The 21665-nt window shown below is 39.8% G+C and overlaps 2 protein-coding genes across 2 annotated transcripts; one reads left to right on the top strand and one right to left on the bottom strand.

Moving 5' to 3' along the window:
* The first annotated feature begins 508 nt into the window (after window positions 1-508).
* On the top strand, window positions 509-8931 carry rasl12 (RAS-like, family 12). Its single transcript, XM_065953202.1, has 5 exons — window positions 509-1417; window positions 1825-1881; window positions 2621-2694; window positions 4031-4210; window positions 6345-8931. Exons 1-5 carry the CDS (start codon window positions 1303-1305, stop codon window positions 6669-6671), a joined length of 753 nt encoding a protein of 250 aa, XP_065809274.1. The 5' UTR covers window positions 509-1302; the 3' UTR covers window positions 6672-8931.
* A 319-nt stretch (window positions 8932-9250) lies between these two features.
* Window positions 9251-18611, bottom strand: si:cabz01068815.1 (solute carrier family 51 subunit beta). Its single transcript, XM_020651389.3, has 6 exons — window positions 18410-18611; window positions 15951-15992; window positions 15469-15849; window positions 11161-11283; window positions 10555-10645; window positions 9251-9958 (listed from the first exon to the last, which is right to left on the bottom strand). Exons 2-6 carry the CDS (start codon window positions 15988-15990, stop codon window positions 9523-9525), a joined length of 1071 nt encoding a protein of 356 aa, XP_020507045.2. The 5' UTR covers window positions 15991-15992; window positions 18410-18611; the 3' UTR covers window positions 9251-9522.
* Between the last annotated feature and the right edge of the window lie 3054 nt (window positions 18612-21665).

The raw sequence follows: 21665 nt of genomic DNA, 5'->3' as shown, positions 1-21665 counted from the left end.
ATGATGCAAAATGACTCTGGGGAAAATGAGGGCGGGATGCACGACCATTCAAAAATACTACCAGGTTTCTAATGATACAAAGTTTAATGCAAATGGGTGAAGTATCCCTTTAAGGGTCTTAATCTGTAGTTTCAAGTCTTCTTAAATACAGTATGATCTTTCTTCGGCAAATAACGGGCCCATTTAAGGCTCAGTTATGCTTCCTTTAGTTTTTATATAACCAACACTATACCCACATACTTCCATGCATCCTTTTCGCTGGATCAAATGTAAATAATACATTCACTAGAGCACATAGTCTCGCAAGGACCTCCACTTCTCCTTTGCTGCTGTCGAGTTGACATTCACTTCAAATCCGATCTCCGCCCAGCTGTTCTGTTGTTGAGGTCTTGTCCCTGCTCGGGCGAGGTTAGATCATATATTTTTATAGCTCCTAACCAACTCACATCTTTCTGTAAAAAAGTTCTGCCCTTTTCCAAAGTATCGTTCTTTGTTTAGCTAGTCTGTATTGCACTACACTTCTCGTCAGTGCCTCCACAATTCACGCTAGTATTGCAGCATTTTGCGTGTATCAATAAGCTTCCAGAAGCAATATGTGGGCAGAAGCCTATACACAGTATATGCGTATCAAATATAGAGCATAAATTAGCCTTCAGAGTCAAGTGGACCAAAAAGCAGACTTTAGGGCAGGGCGGCCTGAAATTGAAAAGTCTTCTTCAGAACAGCAGTACACAAACCAATGAGTGACGTCATGCTTTTTTTTTTAAACATATATTTTTATACAGCTGTTGAGAGCAGCCCCTGTTAAACCTCAGCCAAGTGTCTTTTTGAGTGTGTTTGGGTTTTTTGTGTGGTTTTGCTGCAGCCTGTTTCCTTTGGTGGAGATGTGATGTGGGGGTGGGGCAGGCCCGGGAGAGGCTGAGACAGCCCATGTACGGAGGCAAATACACTTTTTTTTTTTAAGAAAAAGGAAAGATCTCCTGACTAAATCAAACTGTGAGAGGACTGGATTTTTGCAGTCAGTTTCAGTTGCAACTGATCCTCCTGCACGGTTACGCTTCAACGAGCTCTGTTTGAAGAGTTTTTCCTAAAATGGAGAGGTCATCTGTGTGCTGCTCTCCTGGGAGCTAAGGGCTCTCCTAATTCAGGATCTGGACTACAAACAGTAAGATCTGTGAGGAAAATTTTCCCTTTTTCTGGACTTGTCGGAAAAGAAGAAAACCCACAAAGCCAGCCTGAAGACTGGAGATATCATGCATCATGAGAGAGGTTAGCTGCAGTCTGTGAGGTGTTTGTGGACACATGATCATGTTTGGGAAAGTAAAGACAGGTCAGCCTGCAGCAGCAGCAGGTCCAAACTCAAGTCCAGCTGAGTGTAACCTGGTACTGCTCGGCATGATGGGCTCCGGGAAGTCAGGTAAGAATCCTTTTGTTTCACCTTCATTAACAACTGTCAGCAAAGCTTAAAAACAACTTCACAATGTTTCATTGTATTAGCTGGTAATCGGTTAGTTTGTCAGTTCCTAACAGTAAAAGTAAGTATATAGACTTCTTATCATGTACAATAGCACAAAGTCAGATTAAAGTCAGAGTTATCAGCTAACTGCAGAATGAAGACAGGTCAGAGAAATGATGCCACAGAGAAGCTGAAGATCTGGATTTATTAATTTTCATTTATTATATTTGTATTTAGCCTGGCGCTAACATGAATATTAATGCAGAGCCGTTTTTCCCAGGACCCTTTCTGACCCCTGATGCTCCTCTGAAGGTCCCTGAAGGCCTCTGTGGGCCCTCAGTCTCAGTTTCACTGTGTTTGTTTTTCAGCGCTGACAGTGAAGTTCCTAACCAAGAGATTCATCAGTGAGTACGACCCTCTGCTCGGTGAGACCCCATACACACAATAAACTGAAATACATTTAATCTAAAGTAGATCTAAACTGAAGCACATTTAAACTGAAGTAAACGATGGACCTTTGTGTATGATGTAACATCTTGTGTACAACATGTAAATGTGGGTTTTTGTAAAATGTACGTGTGTGTTTGTGTGTGTGTGTGTGTGTGTGTGTGTGTGTGTGTGTGAAATGTAGATCTTTGCTTGTTAAATGCATGACTGTAAAATGAAGTTTAACAATATATCTGAGTCAAATGTAAGTGTGTAGCACATCATTGTGTAACACATTTAGGTGTAACGTGAATGTTTGTAACATGTCTGTGAAATATGTGATATGTACACATGTAGCATGTTTGTGTTTAAAATGTATGCATTGCATGTGTGTAGCATATATTTCTGTAACACGTACAACAGGGTTGTGTATTTGTTAGCATATAACATGCTGAGTGTACTACTGTGAAATATCTGTGTGTCTTTCATGTCTGTAACAGGTTATTATTTACAGTCTATGGTTTGAACATGTATTTGTTTGTGACACAAGTTTGCTTGTAACATGTATGTGAGTAACATGTGTTACATGTATGTAAACTATATGTTTGTGACTGGTCTGTATACCATGCATTAGTGTGGCACACATACATGTAACATTTATGTGTATAACATGTAACAGTGTGTGTAACATGATGACATGTGAATATATAACGTGTACATGTATTGTGTATTTTTCAGAGGATGTGTATACCTCAGAACAGATGGTAGACCAGCAGCCGGTTACAGTCAGAGTGATGGACACTTGTGACCAGGTGAGCCTTTATCATGAATTAACTATTGAGTTTGAGTCCATGGTAACAGAAACTCAGGTTCACACCTCTACCTCACTATGTTCACACTTACAGAAGTTATTGTTATTCAGAGAAGGAAACTGACACATGGTCTGTGTAACACACATTTGAGAGATAATGCACAGAGAGTAAGTTGTTATGGCGGAACAGAACCCTGAAAGGGCGAGCATTGATGCAAAGTTGAAGGGTTCTGTACGGTGGCCGGTAGGGGTCAAACGCTCATCAACTGATGAAACGACATACATTTAGAAAAACGTGCAGCATATATAGAAACGCTGCACATTCAAAAGCAAATGCAAACTACCACAACAAATGCAAAGACACAAACGCGCTGCAAATAGGCAAAACAACTGCATAAGCATCAAACGCGCTGCAAGTACAGACACGAAACTTAAGTCAAAACACACACAACCAGAAAACAACTGCAAACACAGAAACGCTGCAAGTTCAGTAACATTGAAGTTATCCTGTGTCTTACAACGATACAACTTCCATATCTAAACATAACTTTCTGTTCCTAGCTGTCTCTCTTACTCTCTCCTGTAAATAAACAGTTCCACAGCGCCCCTACAGGCCTGGAGCACTTCCATTCAAGGCTGAACTTGCAGCGTTTCTGTGTTTGCTGTTGTTTTCTGGTTTCATCAGTTGATGAGCGTTTGACCCCTACCGGCCACCGTAGTTCTGCTCACCCTGGCGTGGTTCCTTGGCCATTAAAACATGCTCACAATACATCATCTTGCTAATTATGTGCCCACTTACTCAGAAAATGAATATTTTAAACAAACTATTGTTTGGGAAATCACGTCATTGATTTAAACATGACTTGTTTCTATCGTTGAAAAGATGGTTTGTTGGTATCTACAGTTAGAGCTGTGTACTCTTTACTCTGTGACCTTCATGAAATGGGCTCAACTAGTTATCAATACTCACATACTGAACATATCCACTGATGATTTACTGAGACAAGGTGAACAGATCCAAATGAGTCAGTGCACCATCACTGTCGGAGTCTGATAAGATTTATTTTTCCATTAACTAGTCTTTAAACGTCACTGTATCACATGTCACGTTTTAATATAATTGGCCACCTTCAGTTCAGTAGATTTCTCTCATAACCTGCGTTTTAGGGTCTTTAAACATCATTTTACAAACATCAAAATCATCTCCTTTCTCTTTTTCTCACTTTTAACAAAACGTCAAATTAAGCAGATTCTTTTAGTGGATTTATATCATATGTGTGTGTGTGTGTGTGTGTGTGTGTGTGTATGTGTGTGTGTGTGTGTGTGTGTGTGTGTAGGATGGTCCTGCTAACATTGAGCGATACCTGTCCTGGGCCAGTGTCTTCGTGGTGGTCTACAGCATCGACAGCATGGAGAGCTTTAAACGCTGCCAGCCATACCTGCACATGCTCAGTCTGCGTGGGAAAACTCCCGTAATCCTCCTTGGCAACAAGCTGGACATGGATCCATACAGGCTGGTATCTCAGTGTACCTGAGTGTGTCTGTGTGTGCCTGTGCGTGTCTAATTCATGCAATAAAGCTGCAGACAGGTGAACAGTGAACACTATGAAAAGAAGCAAAGCAGGTGTTGAAGTCCAACTACCTGAACTGAGTGCAAGTCATGAGCAGGACTGCAGACTTTGGGTTACTCAGACCAGTCAAAGTCCTACACACTAGATGACAGAATAACAATAACATGTTGAATAAACAGACTTCATCACTCCCAAAAAATGCCTTTTAAGATCCACACACCAATAAAATATCCCCAAAAAGGCAGAGTGAGTATTGCATTTGAACCAAAAGTGAAATGTAGAGCATGTACAAAATGCACAGAGCTGTAAAATTGTCCAAGTTCTCTCCACTTTGCCATTTGTTAACTTACTAACTTGTTAGTCATTTATATTAGTTCACACAAACACTCCATCCATCTGTTCCTGGCCCGGCCCCTCTGTCAAAGTTTAGAACCCATTGTGGCCAGCGAGTCAAAAAGTTTGCCCACCCCTGCCATAAATTGATTCTCTAAAATCCTTGAGTAGGACCAGATGTTGAAGAATGCATAATGTTTCATTCCTGTATTTATGGTACTCTTTGTTTGGTTACTTGTAGAAGTGTAAGTGTACAGGATATCTACTTCTTATTCTTCTAATGAATGTCAAGCACTTTAAAGTGTGATACTGCCCCCTTTTTATGTTACAGGCAGGTGTAACATCAGGTGTTTGTATCTTAGGTAGACACCTGTCTTTTTATCTTAAGTAGATGGGACACCTGTGTTTGTGTCTCAGGTAGATGTTACACCTGTGTTTGTGTCTCAGGTAGATGTGACACCTGTGTTTGTGTCTCAGGTAGATGTGACACCTGTCTTTGTGTCTCAGGTAGATGTTACACCTGTCTTTTTGTCTCAGGTAGATGTTACACCTGTCTTTGTGTCTCAGGTAGATGTGACACCTGTCTTTGTATCTTAGGTAGATGTGACACCTGTGTTTGTGTCTCAGGTAGATGTGACACCTGTCTTTGTGTCTCAGGTAGATGTGACACCTGTCTTTGTATCTTAGGTAGATGTGACACCTGTCTTTGTATCTTAGATAGATGTGACACCTGTGTTTGTGTCTCAGGTAGATGTGACACCTGTCTTTGTGTCTCAGGTAGATGTTACACCTGTCTTTGTGTCTCGGGTAGATGTTACACCTGTCTTTGTGTCTCGGGTAGATGTGACACCTGTCTTTGTGTCTCAGGTAGATGTGACACCTGTCTTTGTGTCTCAGGTAGATGTGACACCTGTCTTTGTGTCTCAGGTAGATGTGACACCTGTGTTAGATGTGACAACTTAGGTAGATGTGACAACTGTCTTTGTGTCTCAGGTAGATGTGACACCTGTGTTTTCATTTCAGGTAGATGTTACACCTGTCTTTGTGTCTCAGGTAGATGTTACACCTGTCTTTGTGTCTCAGGTAGATGTGACACCTGTCTTTGTGTCTCAGGTAGATGTGACACCTGTCTTTGTGTCTCAGGTAGATGTGACACCTGTGTTTTAATTTCAGGTAGATGTTACACCTGTCTTTGTGTCTCAGGTAGATGTTACACCTGTGTTTGTGTCTCAGGTAGATGTGACACCTGTCTTTTTGTCTTAGGTAGATGTTACACCTGTGTTTTAGTTTCAGGTAGATGTGACACCTGTCTTTTTGTCTTAGGTAGATGTTACACCTGTGTTTGTGTCTCAGGTAGATGTGACACCTGTGTTTGTGTCTCAGGTAGATGTGACACCTGTCTTTGTGTCTCAGGTAGATGTTACACCTGTCTTTTTGTCTCAGGTAGATGTGACACCTGTCTTTGTGTCTCAGGTAGATGTTACACTTGTCTTTGTGTCTCAGGTAGATGTTTCACCTGTCTTTGTGTCTCAGGTAGATGTGACACCTGTCTTTGTGTCTCAGGTAGATGTGACACATTTCTTTGTGTCTCAGGTAGATGTGACACCTGTCTTTGTGTCTCAGGTAGATGTGACACATTTCTTTGTGTCTCAGGTAGATGTGACACGTGTCTTTGTGTCTCAGGTAGATGTGACACCTGTCTTTGAGTTTCAGGTGAATGTAAAATGTGTGTATGTGTGTCAGGCAGGTGAGTCAGAGGGAAGCAGAGGATCTGGCGTCCTGCTTCAGCTGTGTGTTCTTCGAGGTGTCGGCCTGTCTGGACTTCCTGTCTGTGCAGCACGTCTTCTTTGAGGCAGTGAGGAGGGTGAGGAGGGGACGTGGTCGCCTGGTTCCCGCGGTCTGCATCAGCGAGGACAGAGCGCTTCTCCCTCCCTCCTCCTTCTTCACCACCCCCTGCTACAAGGAGCTGCCGGCCCCGACCACCGCCAAACTGGTCACAGTGAGGACTTCCAGAGCTCAGAGCAAACGCAGAGCCACCACGCTCACCCTGCTTAAAGGATTCAAGATCTTCTGACCGACGGGATACAGACTAAACTGAGTTGATGACAAACAGATGTGTACTGTACCAGACGCTCTCTAATGATGGACCATCTCAAACGTCTGAATCATTTACATCTACTGTCTGTAAAACCAGGTCTTAGCTTTAAACACTGCAATACCCAGAAGTCTTTGCCTTTACTGCACAATGACACAAAGTCAGCTGCAGGCACCAATTAGAGACATTGCTAAGACAAACCACCTGCTAAATGCTGTCATACTTTTTTGCCATGGTTTCTGATATTAAGCTTAAAACACCACACTCTCTACCTACAGTACGAATCACAACTAACACGCTAAATAATCTGAAACTCCTCAATTGGATGTTTCTTGCTCTCCTTTCCCATCTAAATTGAACATTCAGAGCCTGGTCTCCTTCACCTCCTTTTATTAATAAAGTGTTCCACTGACCGCCCATACAGGCCTTGTGAAATTCATGTAGGACTGGATTTGCATCATTTTTCTATTCGTAGTTGGTTTCTGAATATGAATCTGTCTCACTCTTTTATCCATCCTGTATTAGAAGGGTGTTTCATTTGTTTGAACTTATCTGCCAAAATTGTACTGTATACAAATTGTATTGTATTTAAAACATATTTGAGCAAAGTTAACCCTTTGACTTGCATTGTAACCACGCGGTTGACCTTTTTTCTGCCGCAATATTGCTATTTTTAGAACTCTGAAAACCTATCTTTGGCTGTTTAACCTCATTCACCTCACTGAATAGTGTATGTAACCCTGATTATGTCCAATGGGTGGCGTTGCTGTACATAATTATCATTGTCTGAAAACTGTGGAAAATATCGGGAGTGACTCAGCACAGCTCCTCAGAAATCTCACAGAACAAGAGCAAATGTCTGGGTAAAAAAAAAAAAAGATTTTCACATATCATTTATAGACCCTCTAACAATCATAATTTAGTTGAAGGAAATAAATTTGACAATAAAATATATATCTACGATTCCTCAGAAAACGTTGTTTACCGTGAGTTGCCAGTCTACGCAAACGGCCTGGCTTAAGTCACTAATTTCTTATTTTGTTTACCTTTTCTAACCATTGCTACTCATTCAATTTGTTAAATAAATTATTTTGGGTTATTTTAAAATGTTCTGCTCTCTGTGATGTTTATATATGAAAAAACATTTTGTTGCAGAAATGTAAGAAATCCATTCATGCCCAAAGTAACCCAAACAGGCAACCAGCTGGTTGACCTGCATATCTGCTTTCTGATTGGGTAATCTGAAAAATATAACCTGAAATGTTGTTTAATGAAGAGGCAGGAACACAATTTTACCAAAAAATATTTTTTGGAAAATGGATTTCTTACTGTGGAAGTCAAAGGGTTTTTAATGAATGAGAACTAAAAGAGGACTTAAAATAGAAAAATGAAGTGAGTAAAGGAGAATGAGAGAAAAGATAAATTGCATAAAGATGTCATGTTTTCAAACTGGTTTCATTATAAATACATTAAATGTATAAAACCATTTTATATGTTCTTATCTTTATCACTTTCTTTACCGACTCCATCATTCAACACAATTTTACTCTTCATGGGATGGTACACTGTGATGTGACAGAACAAAAGTGAACTATTTTTAAGTCAAAATAGTACATGTGTACATTTAAAGATAGATTTATAGAAATATAAAAATAGTTCTCTCTCTTATTATTTGTGTAATAACAAACTAACAAGCATTAACAGATTTAAAATGAGTTCTACAGCTTGATGAAGTTTAAGGTCATCATTTATGTAGCGTTTGGTTGAGTTTAATGTGCACCAGCTACTGCAGAATTTAAAGGAATACTTTACACTGTGATGAATAAGAATATTGACCGCTGAGACATTGATGACGTGCACAGACATTTTCTCAAGATCATGAAAGTTAAGACTTTATCACTGGAAAACCAGCGTTGTAATGCTGAGATAGCGGGATAAAAGAAGATCTCCAGAAAACAGAAATGTTCTCATTATCACTTGAACATTTTGTATGAATTCTTTCTGTATAAATCATTTGAAACATTGTTGTTGTTGTTGTTGTTGTTGTTGTTGTTGTTGTTGTTGTTGTTGTTGTGTAAAGGTTGCCAAATAGAATATGTTGTGTAAAACGAGTGGGCATAATAAGACAAAGCTTCAGCCCACACCTTTAAATTCCACATTGTAATTGTTTTGCAAATATGTGTTTTTGTCGGGGAGAAATGTTTAATTCGGACCGAAATAAACTACAACTGAACTGAGATATTTGACCCCATGTCCCATCTGTTGCCGTCACTGTTCAAGAGCACTTCGTTCGTCAGTTTTATTATACAGTTCAGAACCAACGTAAAGGAAAACTTTCAAACCTAGAGATATCTTGATCAAGGTAAGTGAGTTTGACACGGTTCCTGGAGAAGGAGTCGACTGTAGCCCAGCTGTGTGAGAGTCCAGGTGATGATAGAAGACAGACAAGGTGGTGTTTGGTTATTGATCTGGAAGGCTGACAGTAAGTGTGTTTTAACAATTTGAATTAAACCAGATAATCCTGCAGATGTGAAAATGAGCTTCAGTCTGAACACAGGTTTAAGCAGGGAAATGTTGATTTATTACTTTGACAAGCACTAACTCTGGACAAAGGATATGATTAGAAGAATAACGGCAAGTAACTCATTTAAAAGAAAAATATATATAAAACAAACAGCAAATCCTTTTAAGTGTCAAACTAATGTATTCTCCACAGTGAATGTGAACCTGAGGTTTTCGTGGACTCACAAAGATGATTCTTTGCAACTTATTAGCATTAGCAGCTAAAATCTGCAGATAAATATTCCAACACATCTATAATCTTAACTCTTTACTCCTCAGCCTTTACTGGCTCATCAGGAACCAATTTATCGGCTGACACCTCCACATGTTGCTCCCCTTGTTGCTCCACTTGTTGCTCCACATGTTGCTCCACTTGTTGCTCCACTTGTTGCTCCACATGTTGCTCCACTTGTTGCTCCACTTGTTGCTCCACTTGTTGCTCCTCCTTCTGCTCCTCCTCTGGGTCTGAGTACAGGCAGGAGGTATTTCCGTCCCTCCATGTGACCACTATGCTTCCTGCTTTGAGCTCGCTCAGCTCCCCATTGGACGGTGGGGGTTTGTTCCCCTGCTGCAGCCTGTTAGGTGAAGGAGAGGTTTTACTGCTGCTGTCATCACCGATCGCTGAAATAACCTGGAGCTGTTCCCTCTCACTCATCTGAGCCAGAGCGGCTGCGGCTTTGTACTTTGCAATCTTCTTTCTGTTCCTGCAGGGCAAAAGACAAGAAACTGTATTTTTCAGCCGCCTTTTATATAGGTTCATTTAAAAAAGTGTAGAGGGTCGTATTTACTCAAAATGGACTGCAACCGCTAATAGCTCCAAAAACTGTGAATCATGTGCTCCCCCAGGTCTTATTTACAAAGAATATAGCATTAATGTGTTTGTCGCAAACATGCCTAAATAGTTGTCCTGCTCCGTGCTATTGTTTTGTATTTGAATGTGGAGAGAAGATACCTTCACCTTTACTCTGCACAGAGCTCTCAAGATGACAAAGCTCAATTCAGTCCACACAAAAAAATGATGGGAGGGGAAACGAGGGGCAGTCACCACCAACTCTCGGCAGGCGATACATTTTAAACTGCCGAGAGCTGGTAGTGACTGCCCATAATGCCTCCATTTGCCTAAATTTGCCCAAACGGCACAGCGACGCTGTTTGCTCTGCAACGTAGTCAGTGGTGGACTTAACCCTTTGTTTGTATGTTTTGTGCATTAGATGGCATAATTTGCACAGGTTTAGCGGTTGCAAAAGCAGCGCAATCCTTTTGTGAATCCGACCCTCACTGTTAAAGATCAGGGGCGTACTTGTTGGCCATTGCTCCCATCCCTAGCAGTAGAAAGCCGACAAGCAGGCAGACAAAGGCAACACCCAGCAGCACATAATTCCAGACGGTCGCTGCAACCAAACAAGACAAAGATCTGTTAAACACACAGCTTATACAATAAAACAACAGGACTTTTCTATGATCAGGTTTTTTAAAATACCCATTTGTACCATATTTTTGAGTATCCTGCTTATTGTCAGATTTTCTGTGTATCCTCTGTATTTTCTGGTTATGCTCAGATTTTAAAGTGTCTCACAAGGTATGGAGCATCTTATATGGTTGTATATAAACATCTGATCCTGCTTTTAGAAACGTGAACATGCTGACAGGATCCTGTGTATAGTCTTTCAGCTAGCAGTCGGAGTTACGAGTTAATTTAAATTCTGTTCTTATGTGATTGGCTTTAGTGCTGATGTTTGAAACATTTAAAAGGAATATATATCAATTCACACTTTGAGACAAGCAAATACACATTTAATAAAACTGTTATATAGACCTCAGTGTCTTGATTACCATTCTTTACATTTTAAAAAAATTTTCATGTTGGCTGTTGTATTGTGGGCGGAGCTTAAGCAGCAGTACTTACGGTCCTCTGAGCGGTAGAACCAGCGGAGATACTCTCTCTCTTCCTCCGTCATGGCCGCCCTCTCACCTGTCTGATCACCATTTGCCTCAAACTCATCAGGTTCAACAGACGCCCTCTTTGATCCTGAACAACAAACAAACAGAACACAGAGTTCCCAAATAAACTAAAATACATAGATTTTGTTTACCAAGTTCATTGATCATGTTGTACAGTCAAACATTGGATAGTTCCTGCGTAACCAACTTAGGTTTAATAATTTCAACAAAGACAGATGAAGCCAATGCAACTGCAGTTCTTTGAGTGTCCACTTGAGGCTGGCTGCAAAAGCCCTGGAAGTCATCTTAACACCCCATGTTAAAATGGCCCATAATGACATGTTACAGCCTGGTAAATAAAACAAATCTGATATGAACGTCATGTCTTTATCGGCACACACTGTATGGCACGTGATTTAAAAAAAACTAATCTGTATTGAATTTATGAAGGATAAGAGTTATTTATAATTAGGGGCAATCAGGCAGAATGTACCTGTTTGCAGGGAGGCTAAGGCCCCCATCTGTTCTACCTCTTTCTATGTTACTACATTGACAGTTAGGTTAAGACAGCAATTCCAACATGGCGACTGCCGTCACTGGGTATCAAAATTCCCCTTCAGTAACCAATGGGTGACATCACTGAGACTACGTCCATGTTTCATCCAGTCTATGGTGGAGACCAATACAGAGCTCAAAGAGAGACCTCACCGGACACAAACACTCAACGAATTTTGAATGTGCATGAATGGAATATTATTAAATGTAATCCCATCGGTCACAATAGTGACCGTAAAAATCCTTTTCAGTGAAAAGGTGATAAAAATGTTACTGAATGTTTTTTCAATGCATTTCCAATAAACATTGAAATAAAACCTCTCAATGTCATTTCTGCATTGTCAGATGTGTAGTGTAAATTGCCACGTGACCTGAGCTGTTCACTTCCTGTTTGCAACTTTAGATGATGATGGCTGCATCAAAGTAAATATAAAGATAACAGAAATGTTTTTGGTACACATCATCTTTTAGATGTCTAGTATTGATGTAACTTTGCTTTTTGTGATCACAGAATGAGTAAATGTTTTGACCCAGTGGGATAACACAGTGTATCTAGGTGTGCACATACTCACATAAATATAAGGAGTTCTTGTCCTACCAAACTATGTACTCTGTTCTTTCTTTTAGTTTAACTTTGATTGAAATTCTGAATATGCTGGACCTAGGAGACCATCTAGATAAGGCATTCAATATTGTGATTGTCCCTCATAATGACAAAGATGCTGTCGTCAGTGATTGTGATAGCGATGGGTCTGATATGGACTATGGGGGAGAGACAGGCCATTTACCAGCCAAGCTGTTGAGTGCATGTTCTGAACTGATGCAAAAAGAAAACGAAAGAAACAATGAAGATGACTGCCCCCCCACTACTATCACATCTCTACCCACCATTGATATCAAAGAGTTAGGGATGTCTACCCCTAAGAGGGTCCAGCCAGAAGAGCCAGGGGCCTCTCCCTGCCAGAGGGTGCAGTCAAAAGAGCCACAGGCCAATGTGCAGGTGATGAAAAATAAGGACAGAGTGTTCAAACGATCTAAGAGACCTACCACAGCTGGGATTCCAACACACACAGTATACAGCCCAAATGCTGCAGAATGTGTAAAACAAAATCTCCCCAACCCAATGGATATTTTCCTACTATTGTTTCCACCCACCCTAAGAGAGCTCACCGTTAAAATGTGGAAGCTCTACTCCACCCAGACCAAGGACAAGCAATTGTATCTGAATATGGATGAGCTCCTTACATTCTAGTGAATCCTGATCACATCCGGTTACAGCTCTGTTTCAAGAAGACACATATTCTGGTCACTTGACAGTGATGTACACAATAAAAATATTTCAGATGCAATGCAAAGAAATCAATTTGATGACATGATGGCCTCAATTCATGTGGTTGACAACACAAAAATCACTGATTACCCATTTTTTAAGGTTAGGCCCATCCCGTTCTTACAAAACCATGCCATTTCAGGAATGGCTGTCAGTAAATAAAAGTATCATCCCATACTATGGCTGCCATGGATGTAAACCATTCATAAAGGGTAAACCAATCCTTTTCGGTTACAAGCTATGGAGCCTTGCCTCATCCAGTGGTTACATGAATCACATGGATCCCACAATCTCCTCCCTGAGACTGGGTTGGCTCAGGGACACAGTGTTGTCCTCAGTCTTGCAGATCAAGCTCAGGTGCCACAAGGACGCAAATTCTTCCATGACAACCTCTTCAACTCACTAAGTCTCCTTGATGAAAGGACAAAAAGTGGATTTGGGAGCTCTGGAACAATAAGGCAAAATTGTCTGTTTGATGTCCCATTCAAGTCACAGAAGGACTTCAAGAAGTTACCTCGGGGAACCTCTGAGGTTCTGACCCAAGGAGAGAAGATGCTGGTCCGTTGGAAAGACAATAATGTTGTCACAGTGGCAACAAACATGGAAGAGAAATGCAGTGAAACCTCTGTCAAGAGCTAGAACAAAGAGATAAACAAATACAATGAGCACATGGGTGGTGTTGACCTTCGCGACCTACAAGTTTCAAGATTCCATGTTTCAATCAGGTCCAAGAAGTGGTGGTGGCCTTTCTTTTTGTGGTCTCTCAACAGTGCACTTGTAAACAGCCATCTCTTTTACAGAGATGTTATTGGAGGGACCATCGACCTGCTGACCTTCTCACGAGAATGTTGCAGTCTCTTATGCAAAAGTTCTTCCATTGAGCCATGGAAGGACATCTCTTCTGGCCATAACAGTTAAAGATCAGGCAAGATATGACAAATATTCTCACTGGCCAATCAACACAATGCAGCGGTTCCACAGATGTCGATATTGTGACAAACGCACTACATGTGAAAAATGTAAAGCACCACTGCACATTGAGTGCTTAATGGGCAGTAGAAAAAAAAACAAGAGTGAAGAAAAAGAGCTGGAAAGTCAAAGAAGAAAAATCAATGGAAAAAGTCAGCATGAGGTGATGTGACAGAGTAAGGAAAAAGTTGACAAAGACAAGCATTGTTTCTAGAAAAGAAGGTCAATTGATGACAGTAGGTTTGATTTATCATTGTTCAAAAGTGTGATCCACATTTGCACTTGGTTCTGAGGCCTAAATATATGTAAAGTTTTAGTTCCGTTTAGGCCTTTAGTTGAATGCAGGCTGCCTCTATCCTGAATGACCTTCATGTTCTATGTGAATGTTGCACTAAAATGTTAAATTACAATGTTAAAATGAAAATTGCACTAAAGTAATGTAGCACTAAACAACAAGTTCAATACATGTCACACCTAATAACAATGTTATGATAAAGAAATAAGGTGAGAAAACATGAAAGGTGTCATCATTTGCAGTGTTCATATCAAAGGGTTTTTTTATTTGTAAGATAGTCCCGATGCACTTGATAAAGCATTATAGTGGCCGTGTTTGGGATTGCTAACAGTTTTAGAAATGTTAAAACTAAGATGGGTAAGAATTTCAATGACTGCAAAGAAGGAAACTGGTTAATTTAGTTTACACATTATCCCATTGTGAGCGATCATGAATCCCACTTTTTCACCCACTTTCCCATGAAAAAGAAAATAAATAATGATTGATTATTTCAAAGGGTTACTAATGACACATGATTTATACATTATTATGTCTGAGAAAAACATTGGGATTTAATGGTTAATGGGCAATAGGCCCTCTTCACGTAGCAGCCTCTACCATCAGGGTATGATTGTGATGTGAATGGGTAAATGTAGCGTTAAAGCACTTTGAGTGATCAAAAGACGGATAAAAAAAAATGGTAAAGTTTACTGTGTGACTGCATCAATCTGTATACCGTGTTAAACTATTCTGTTCCTAATAAACATACTTTTACCATTACAACTGTACAATTGTAGCCAGCTGTCACCAAATCTTTTTACTGATTGTTGTTGTTGCTGTTTCTGTTTGTTTGTCTCATAGACTGTATTAGTCTATGGTTTGTCTCATTCTCTCTCTGTTTCTCTGAGTCTGACACAGTCTCAATCGATGGCTGTTCAACATGAGTTCTGCTCCAGGTTTGTGCCTGTTCAAAGTTTTCACTCACAACAGTTACTTTGCTAATTGAAGGTCTATTAATAATATAACAAAGAGCACAGTCTATGCCTTTTTTGTATTGTCTTGAGATAACAATTGTTTTGAATTGGCTCTTTACAGATTAAGTTTGATTGATTTTAAACCTCCCCCTGTCTCTGATATTGACTTACGTAGTCTCTCCTGGCAGATGTCTCCTCCATCCAGAGACCTCCACCTGGACTGTTTGCTGTCCTGTGAGAGTACCAGACGCCGACCATCGACGGACAGCAGCATGGAGGAGTTCCTGCTGATCAGTCTGTCCTTGTCACAGTCCCACAGTAACCCTGCTGAATCTGACCCGCTGCAGGACAAGGTCCGGAGAGGTCCTGGCTGCAAGTCCGACAAACATCTGGACGATGCCACATTCATGAGCATGCTCTGATCGATCCAGACCCACTGCTGAGACTCTGAGTCAAGGTCACACCTCCTGAGCAGGACCTCCCCTGAAGCTGCTGAGTCCTCCACACACAGGCTGCGTCTGGTGTTATGGACCATGAAGGCCCCTGCAGGAGCTATGACACACAACAGGTACATAATAATGCAAACATAAATCACACAGAGACACTCATGCATATATAAATATCATATAAATGTGTGAGTGTGAAGAACTCACCCAGTAGGAGAAGAAACCGTAACATCCTGTCAGCAAACATTTCTACACAAGAGGAGCAGATGTTTGAAAATCACACATAGTTCAACCTTTTCTCTTCAAACAGACGCACAGAAGACAGGCTCATTTCTCCTGATATGATAGTTTATATATTTATTTTATGAACTGAACGGAGGGTCCAGCTGGAGGTTTGAGAAATAAGGTTTGTCCTGGAGTTCCTGAAGGTTCATGCACTGCAAAAAGTCTGCTCTTAAAAGAAATAAAAGGAAATGAAACTGGTGAAAAATGACATAAAAGGAGAAGATAAAAATGTAAATCTCTCATTGAAAATATTCCTAAAAACATAATAACATCCACACTTAGAAAAAGTAGATTTATGTGATCGGAAAGACTTGAAATATTTAGTTAATATGTTTGAAATGTGCTGAAAATGATCATCCAGTGATTCAACTTCAAATCAATCTCTGCACAGCTTAATGTGTCATTACTGCAGAGGCTTATTTATGGTGCGTCTAAAGGGACAAAATAGCATGCGATTAATCGCCATTGAAAAAAATGTATGCATTAATATCAGTCCTTATTTAATCTTGATTAACGAGTTAATGTTGAGAGACAAAGTCACATTTGAATATTTAGATAATTAGGAACTAACTGAAAAAACTGGTGAAATGTTGGACCATTACAAACTGCACAAAATTCCATCATGCAAATATTGCAGATATCGATTCCTACCGCCGTAGGCCACGTTAGAAAAAATAAAAAATACAATTTACGAGATTAAAGTCGTAAATTTACGAGAATAAAGTCGTACATTTACGAGATTAAAGTCATAAATTAAGGAGTTCGAGACCAGCCTGTGCGAAAATGATGAAAGTAGAACTCTTAAAGTCTTTAAAGAATAAAAGAATAAAGTCATTATTTTAGTCTATATCAGAAGAGCAGCAGCATCTTGTTCTCAAATGCCAAACATGGATTATCTTGTCCTAAAGGTTACACTAATAAGGAAATAGGCTACTTCCTTGTGTAGTCGGTAAAAACAGTTCAAGAGAAGTTTTCACTTCAACTTGGAAGACCTTGTTTATCTGTAAAATGATGAACAGGACACAAACTGTCTCTGCACATGAGACACTTTAACAAGGCAGACCGATAACAGACACAAATAGTTGTGTTGGGGCTTTACTTATGCAGATATGAAACTACACATGCTTTTGGCACATCATCATCTTCACATTGTCATAAAATATCAGCACCCTGAAAAGATACTGCAAGAAACTGAAGAAAGAACCACACTGACTGGGAGGAAGTTGTCTGCAGAGGAAAATACTAGTTCTACTCATTTTGCGCAGGCTGGTCTCGAACTCGTTAATTTACAAGATTATTCTCGTAAATTTACGAGTTTAATCTCGAAATTTAAAAAAAAATATTTTTTTTTTTAATGTGACCCTAATCCTCCGTCGTAGATACCCAACTGTTTAATGTTGATTTAATAAAGATCGTTGATTGATTTTAGTTGTGACCTCTGATAATTGTTTTTTTTTTTACATTTTAAGATATTTATCCATTTTATGAAACAGATGAATGTGTTTAAACTGAACATTATAAAGACAATATGTCGTTTTGAGCCAGGGTACACAAACTTTGCCATGCCAAGGACCCCTAGCCTCTGACAGGGACCCCTTCTTGTAAAATTACTCAAGTTCCTTGTTCATTCTGATGGCAGATATAAAAAAACCATTAGACTATTACACGTTTCCTTATCTTTGTTAAATATTTATAATCTCATCATGCATCCGTCAAAGATTGACTGAAAGGGACACAGAATTCGATAATCAGGGTCTAAAAGCATCGAAAAGCAAATATAATAGAAGTTGATTTTTATTGTTTCTTATATCCCCCCCTCTTCCCTCTAAGTTTCGATAAAGGTTCTTTCACCCCCACTTTGACATTTTTACATGTATGAGGACGTGTATAAAAGTCTATGTATTTGATTTATGTGATGAGGATAGGTAGATGAGGTTGTCAGAATTGATACTTTTTTGATGCCATGTGTTTAAAATGAGACCGTCTTTGTTATTTTAGAAGCTTTAAAAAAACAACATATATTGCAGAAGACAAGTCAAGTGTGTAAGAGAGGATTGAGTCCACTAAACATGCAGGCAAAGTCTGATTTGCACAAAATTGCAAAAAAAAAAACCCCAAAAAACAGGAAAGTGTTCTTTGTGCAATTTATACAGGCAAGACCTTGAACCTTGGACAGCTTTAACCACCTGCTGACCTCACACTGATGAAGAGCACTCAGGTGAAACGCTCTGACTGAAGCTCGTTTACAACATTTTTCACAGAAAGGACTAAAACACCCAACAGATAAACTATGCTCAGTCCGTGAAGCAAACACTCACTACTACATATATTCTGATGTTCTTCATATATGAACAGAGGTATTTATGAGAACCTGTACTCACCTGTGTGATGCTACGTGTGTGTGAGAGTCGAGGAGGATGGTGTGACTGTCCAACACACACAAAGATCTACAAACCTCATTAGAGTACGTTCAAAGGTCAGGGGACGGAGTCTCCAGCAGGTACTGTATGTCCACCACTGTTAAAACTGATGGTGACACACACACACACACACAAAATTATACAAGCACAAACACACACAGACCCATGCACACACACACACACACACACACACACACACACACACACACACACACACACACACACACACACACACACACACACACACACACACACACACACTGAGCTGTTGTAAAATGTGTAAAAGTTTTATTTCCTTCAGAGTCTTTAAATCAGAGTTCAGCCTGCTCTGTGTCTTTGACCCCGTTACCATGGTTACTGTTTAGACAGCCTCACAGTGGCCTTGTCTGTGTGTTTGATAAGAGACGTGACTCATCGGTCATACACACACACACACACACACACACACACACACACACACACACACACACACACACACACACACACACACACACACACACACACACACACAGAATTGGACTTGTCAACAGGGAGTGCAGGGTGAATAACCTCTGTGTCAAAGCGTGCAGATCAATCAGTTGTTGTTCTTTTATTATTGTATATTTATTAAGATTAAGACATCAAACCTTATGTTCATCACAGATCAAAACGTCATCATGCTTTGTTACAGTCTCACTGATGGTTTTGTCAATTCTTCTTTGGCTTAAAGCAGCAGGACTGTTTGTAAAACAGAATCACAGCCCCACCTGCTGGACACTCTGATGTACTGCACCACAGAAACAATAAAATGCGGACGTCTGGGCCAGAGGCAAGAGAGTGAAAATCACTTAATTTCCCAGACTAGACCGAGACCTTCTAAAAGTTGTCTCAAGTCCGATCTCAATCTCCAGGAGGATAATATAAGATATGAGGTTATTACTTTAAGTGTTGGTTTGTGGTGTTTGATGAACCTTGTTTATTCTACAATCATGTTGTGTGAATGTGTGTAGTCAGAAATATTGATCCTGTCACATCCTCTGTCATCACTTTCATCTTGCCCTCATGTCTGCTCTTGCTTGTCTGTCACCCCCTCCTCTCCCTCCTCTCCCTCCTCTCCCTCCTTTGCCATGTCTTTATGACAACATGTACATTAGTCTCAGATCTTAAATCCTCCCTGTGCTCTGCTCCGCACAGATTCTCTCCTCAGTATGATTCAGATCTCACCATCTCAGACACATTTCTATTTTTTCCTGCTCCTTCCACTGCACACAGTTCATGAATAAATCAAAAGGTGTTTCCTTCTAGATATGTTTTTATTTTATTTTATTTTTTTACAATTTACTTATTCCATGGCGGCTTAGGCAGAATCGTTCCATCCTATTATGTTTTCACACCTGCAGAAAGAGTTTTCATGGCGAGCTGCATGTGTGAACACAAAACAACAACTTTTTCACTCCAGCTTTACCTGGACTTTCTCCTGCCAGCCCCTCTAGTAAATAAATGTTCCACATGAAGCCAGGTTGAGCAAAGTAGCAGGAAATATTTCGCAAAAAATTGAACAGCAGGAAGAGGTGCTGACATTTATTTCCTACGACCGGGGTGTAACCATCACATTTATGAAACTGATTATATTTCCGGTATCTTCTTCTCCACTATTTTGTAGATAAGTCAAACTACACACAGCTTTGTCCTTTCTTTTTTTCAGGTATTGTCTTCTACTGTGAGGAAAATGTGTGAACAACTAACCCCAGAAAGATTACAGGGGCTTTCTGCCTGACATTTTCTAGCAATGTTCGGGAGTGCATATGTAAAAATGGCTCTAGAATTTGAACGAGTGTAAAAACGGTTTGACATTGTTGGGTTGTATCAAGTCAACTTTGGTTATATTCTTTAATAATTATATTTAATTATTAATAATATAAATAACAATATCATTAAACTATGTTTAATCTCTCTTGGGGCACCACCCTATAATTATTAAAGAATATAACCAAAGTCGACTTGATATATCCCCAACATCATCATCTAATCCAAAAAACGAAATGACAGATTATTTGTCGGATATTTACATCAAAAAAGGCTCCAACTGCTCAAAAACTGTCCAGTGATGAGTCAGTGACTGAGTGAGCTGAGCAGATGCCAAGCTAACAGGAAGCTGCTCCCACTTGTCACTCAAGGAGACCACGCCCAATACCTAATTCATCTTCATCTTGAATCATTATGTGATGTATTTTGTGGTCTTTTGCCCGATCCTAGTCTCCAAATTTACAGACTTCAAGGCATGTTTCAGATAAGTGTGTAACCCCTTGTGCTGTATACTGTTCTGGGCTCTGATGTAGACTTTACAACAGTAAAGACTTCAGTAACAATAAAAACAAAGTTAAAAAAATAAAAACTTTAAACGTAAATAAAACAAGCATGGACCTGCGTGGACGTTTCTCAGGGATGACCACATTTAGTGAATTGTTGGTGACAAAACAAAGACTTGTTTGTGTTTATCGATTAAAGATTGAATTAACATTAAAAAAAAAATCTGAACACAATAAACACTGCAATGCAACACACAATAATAATACACATAAGTTTTATTCCTGGTTTTGATTGGCTCCTACCCTGCATACCTGACAACATTACAGTCTGTGTGTTAGGGCTCAGTTCTCAGGCTTTAAGTCTAGGTTGGAATTCAGCCTGGTGGGATTCAGTTTGTGTATAAAACCTTCTGCTATGGAGCAATGTGGGTAAAAACAGCTAAAGAAACATGCTTTAAAAAACTGTGGTATGTGCTGTGAAGTCCTGGTATGTCTGACAAGCTGCCTCTAACACGCATGGAAGTCTACTACGTCATTGACACATGACAAATAATAATAAACACTGAAAGCCCCTTTTATTTGTTTCTGATCATTATTATAATTTTGTTCATCTACTGCAGTTAAAGAAGTGATGAAGTTGACATCAGTTTTCCTCTGGAGGGAGCCCTCGCCTGCTTTGAATGGAGTTGCATTAGATAGACTCTGTAACTTTGTGCTGATTGAAGGCGTCTGTATATTTAGAAGCTGAGCAGATCCCAGACTCTCACTCATTTATAATTTAAACAGCTGTGAGCCATTGTGACTATTTGTGAACACAGCACTCTGCAGCTCAGAGAGGTTTTTATTCTGCTAAAATAACTATTTAAGTCCCTGTGTGTGTGTGTGTGTGTGTGTGTGTGTGTGTGTGTGTGCGTGTGTGTGTGTTTTCC

Source organism: Labrus bergylta, chromosome 3 (genome assembly GCF_963930695.1).
Source record: "Labrus bergylta chromosome 3, fLabBer1.1, whole genome shotgun sequence".
In the NCBI taxonomy this organism is placed as follows: Eukaryota; Metazoa; Chordata; class Actinopteri; order Labriformes; family Labridae; genus Labrus; species Labrus bergylta.
Note: the sequence above shows the minus strand (reverse complement) of the source record. Positions and strands in the feature narration are given on the sequence as shown.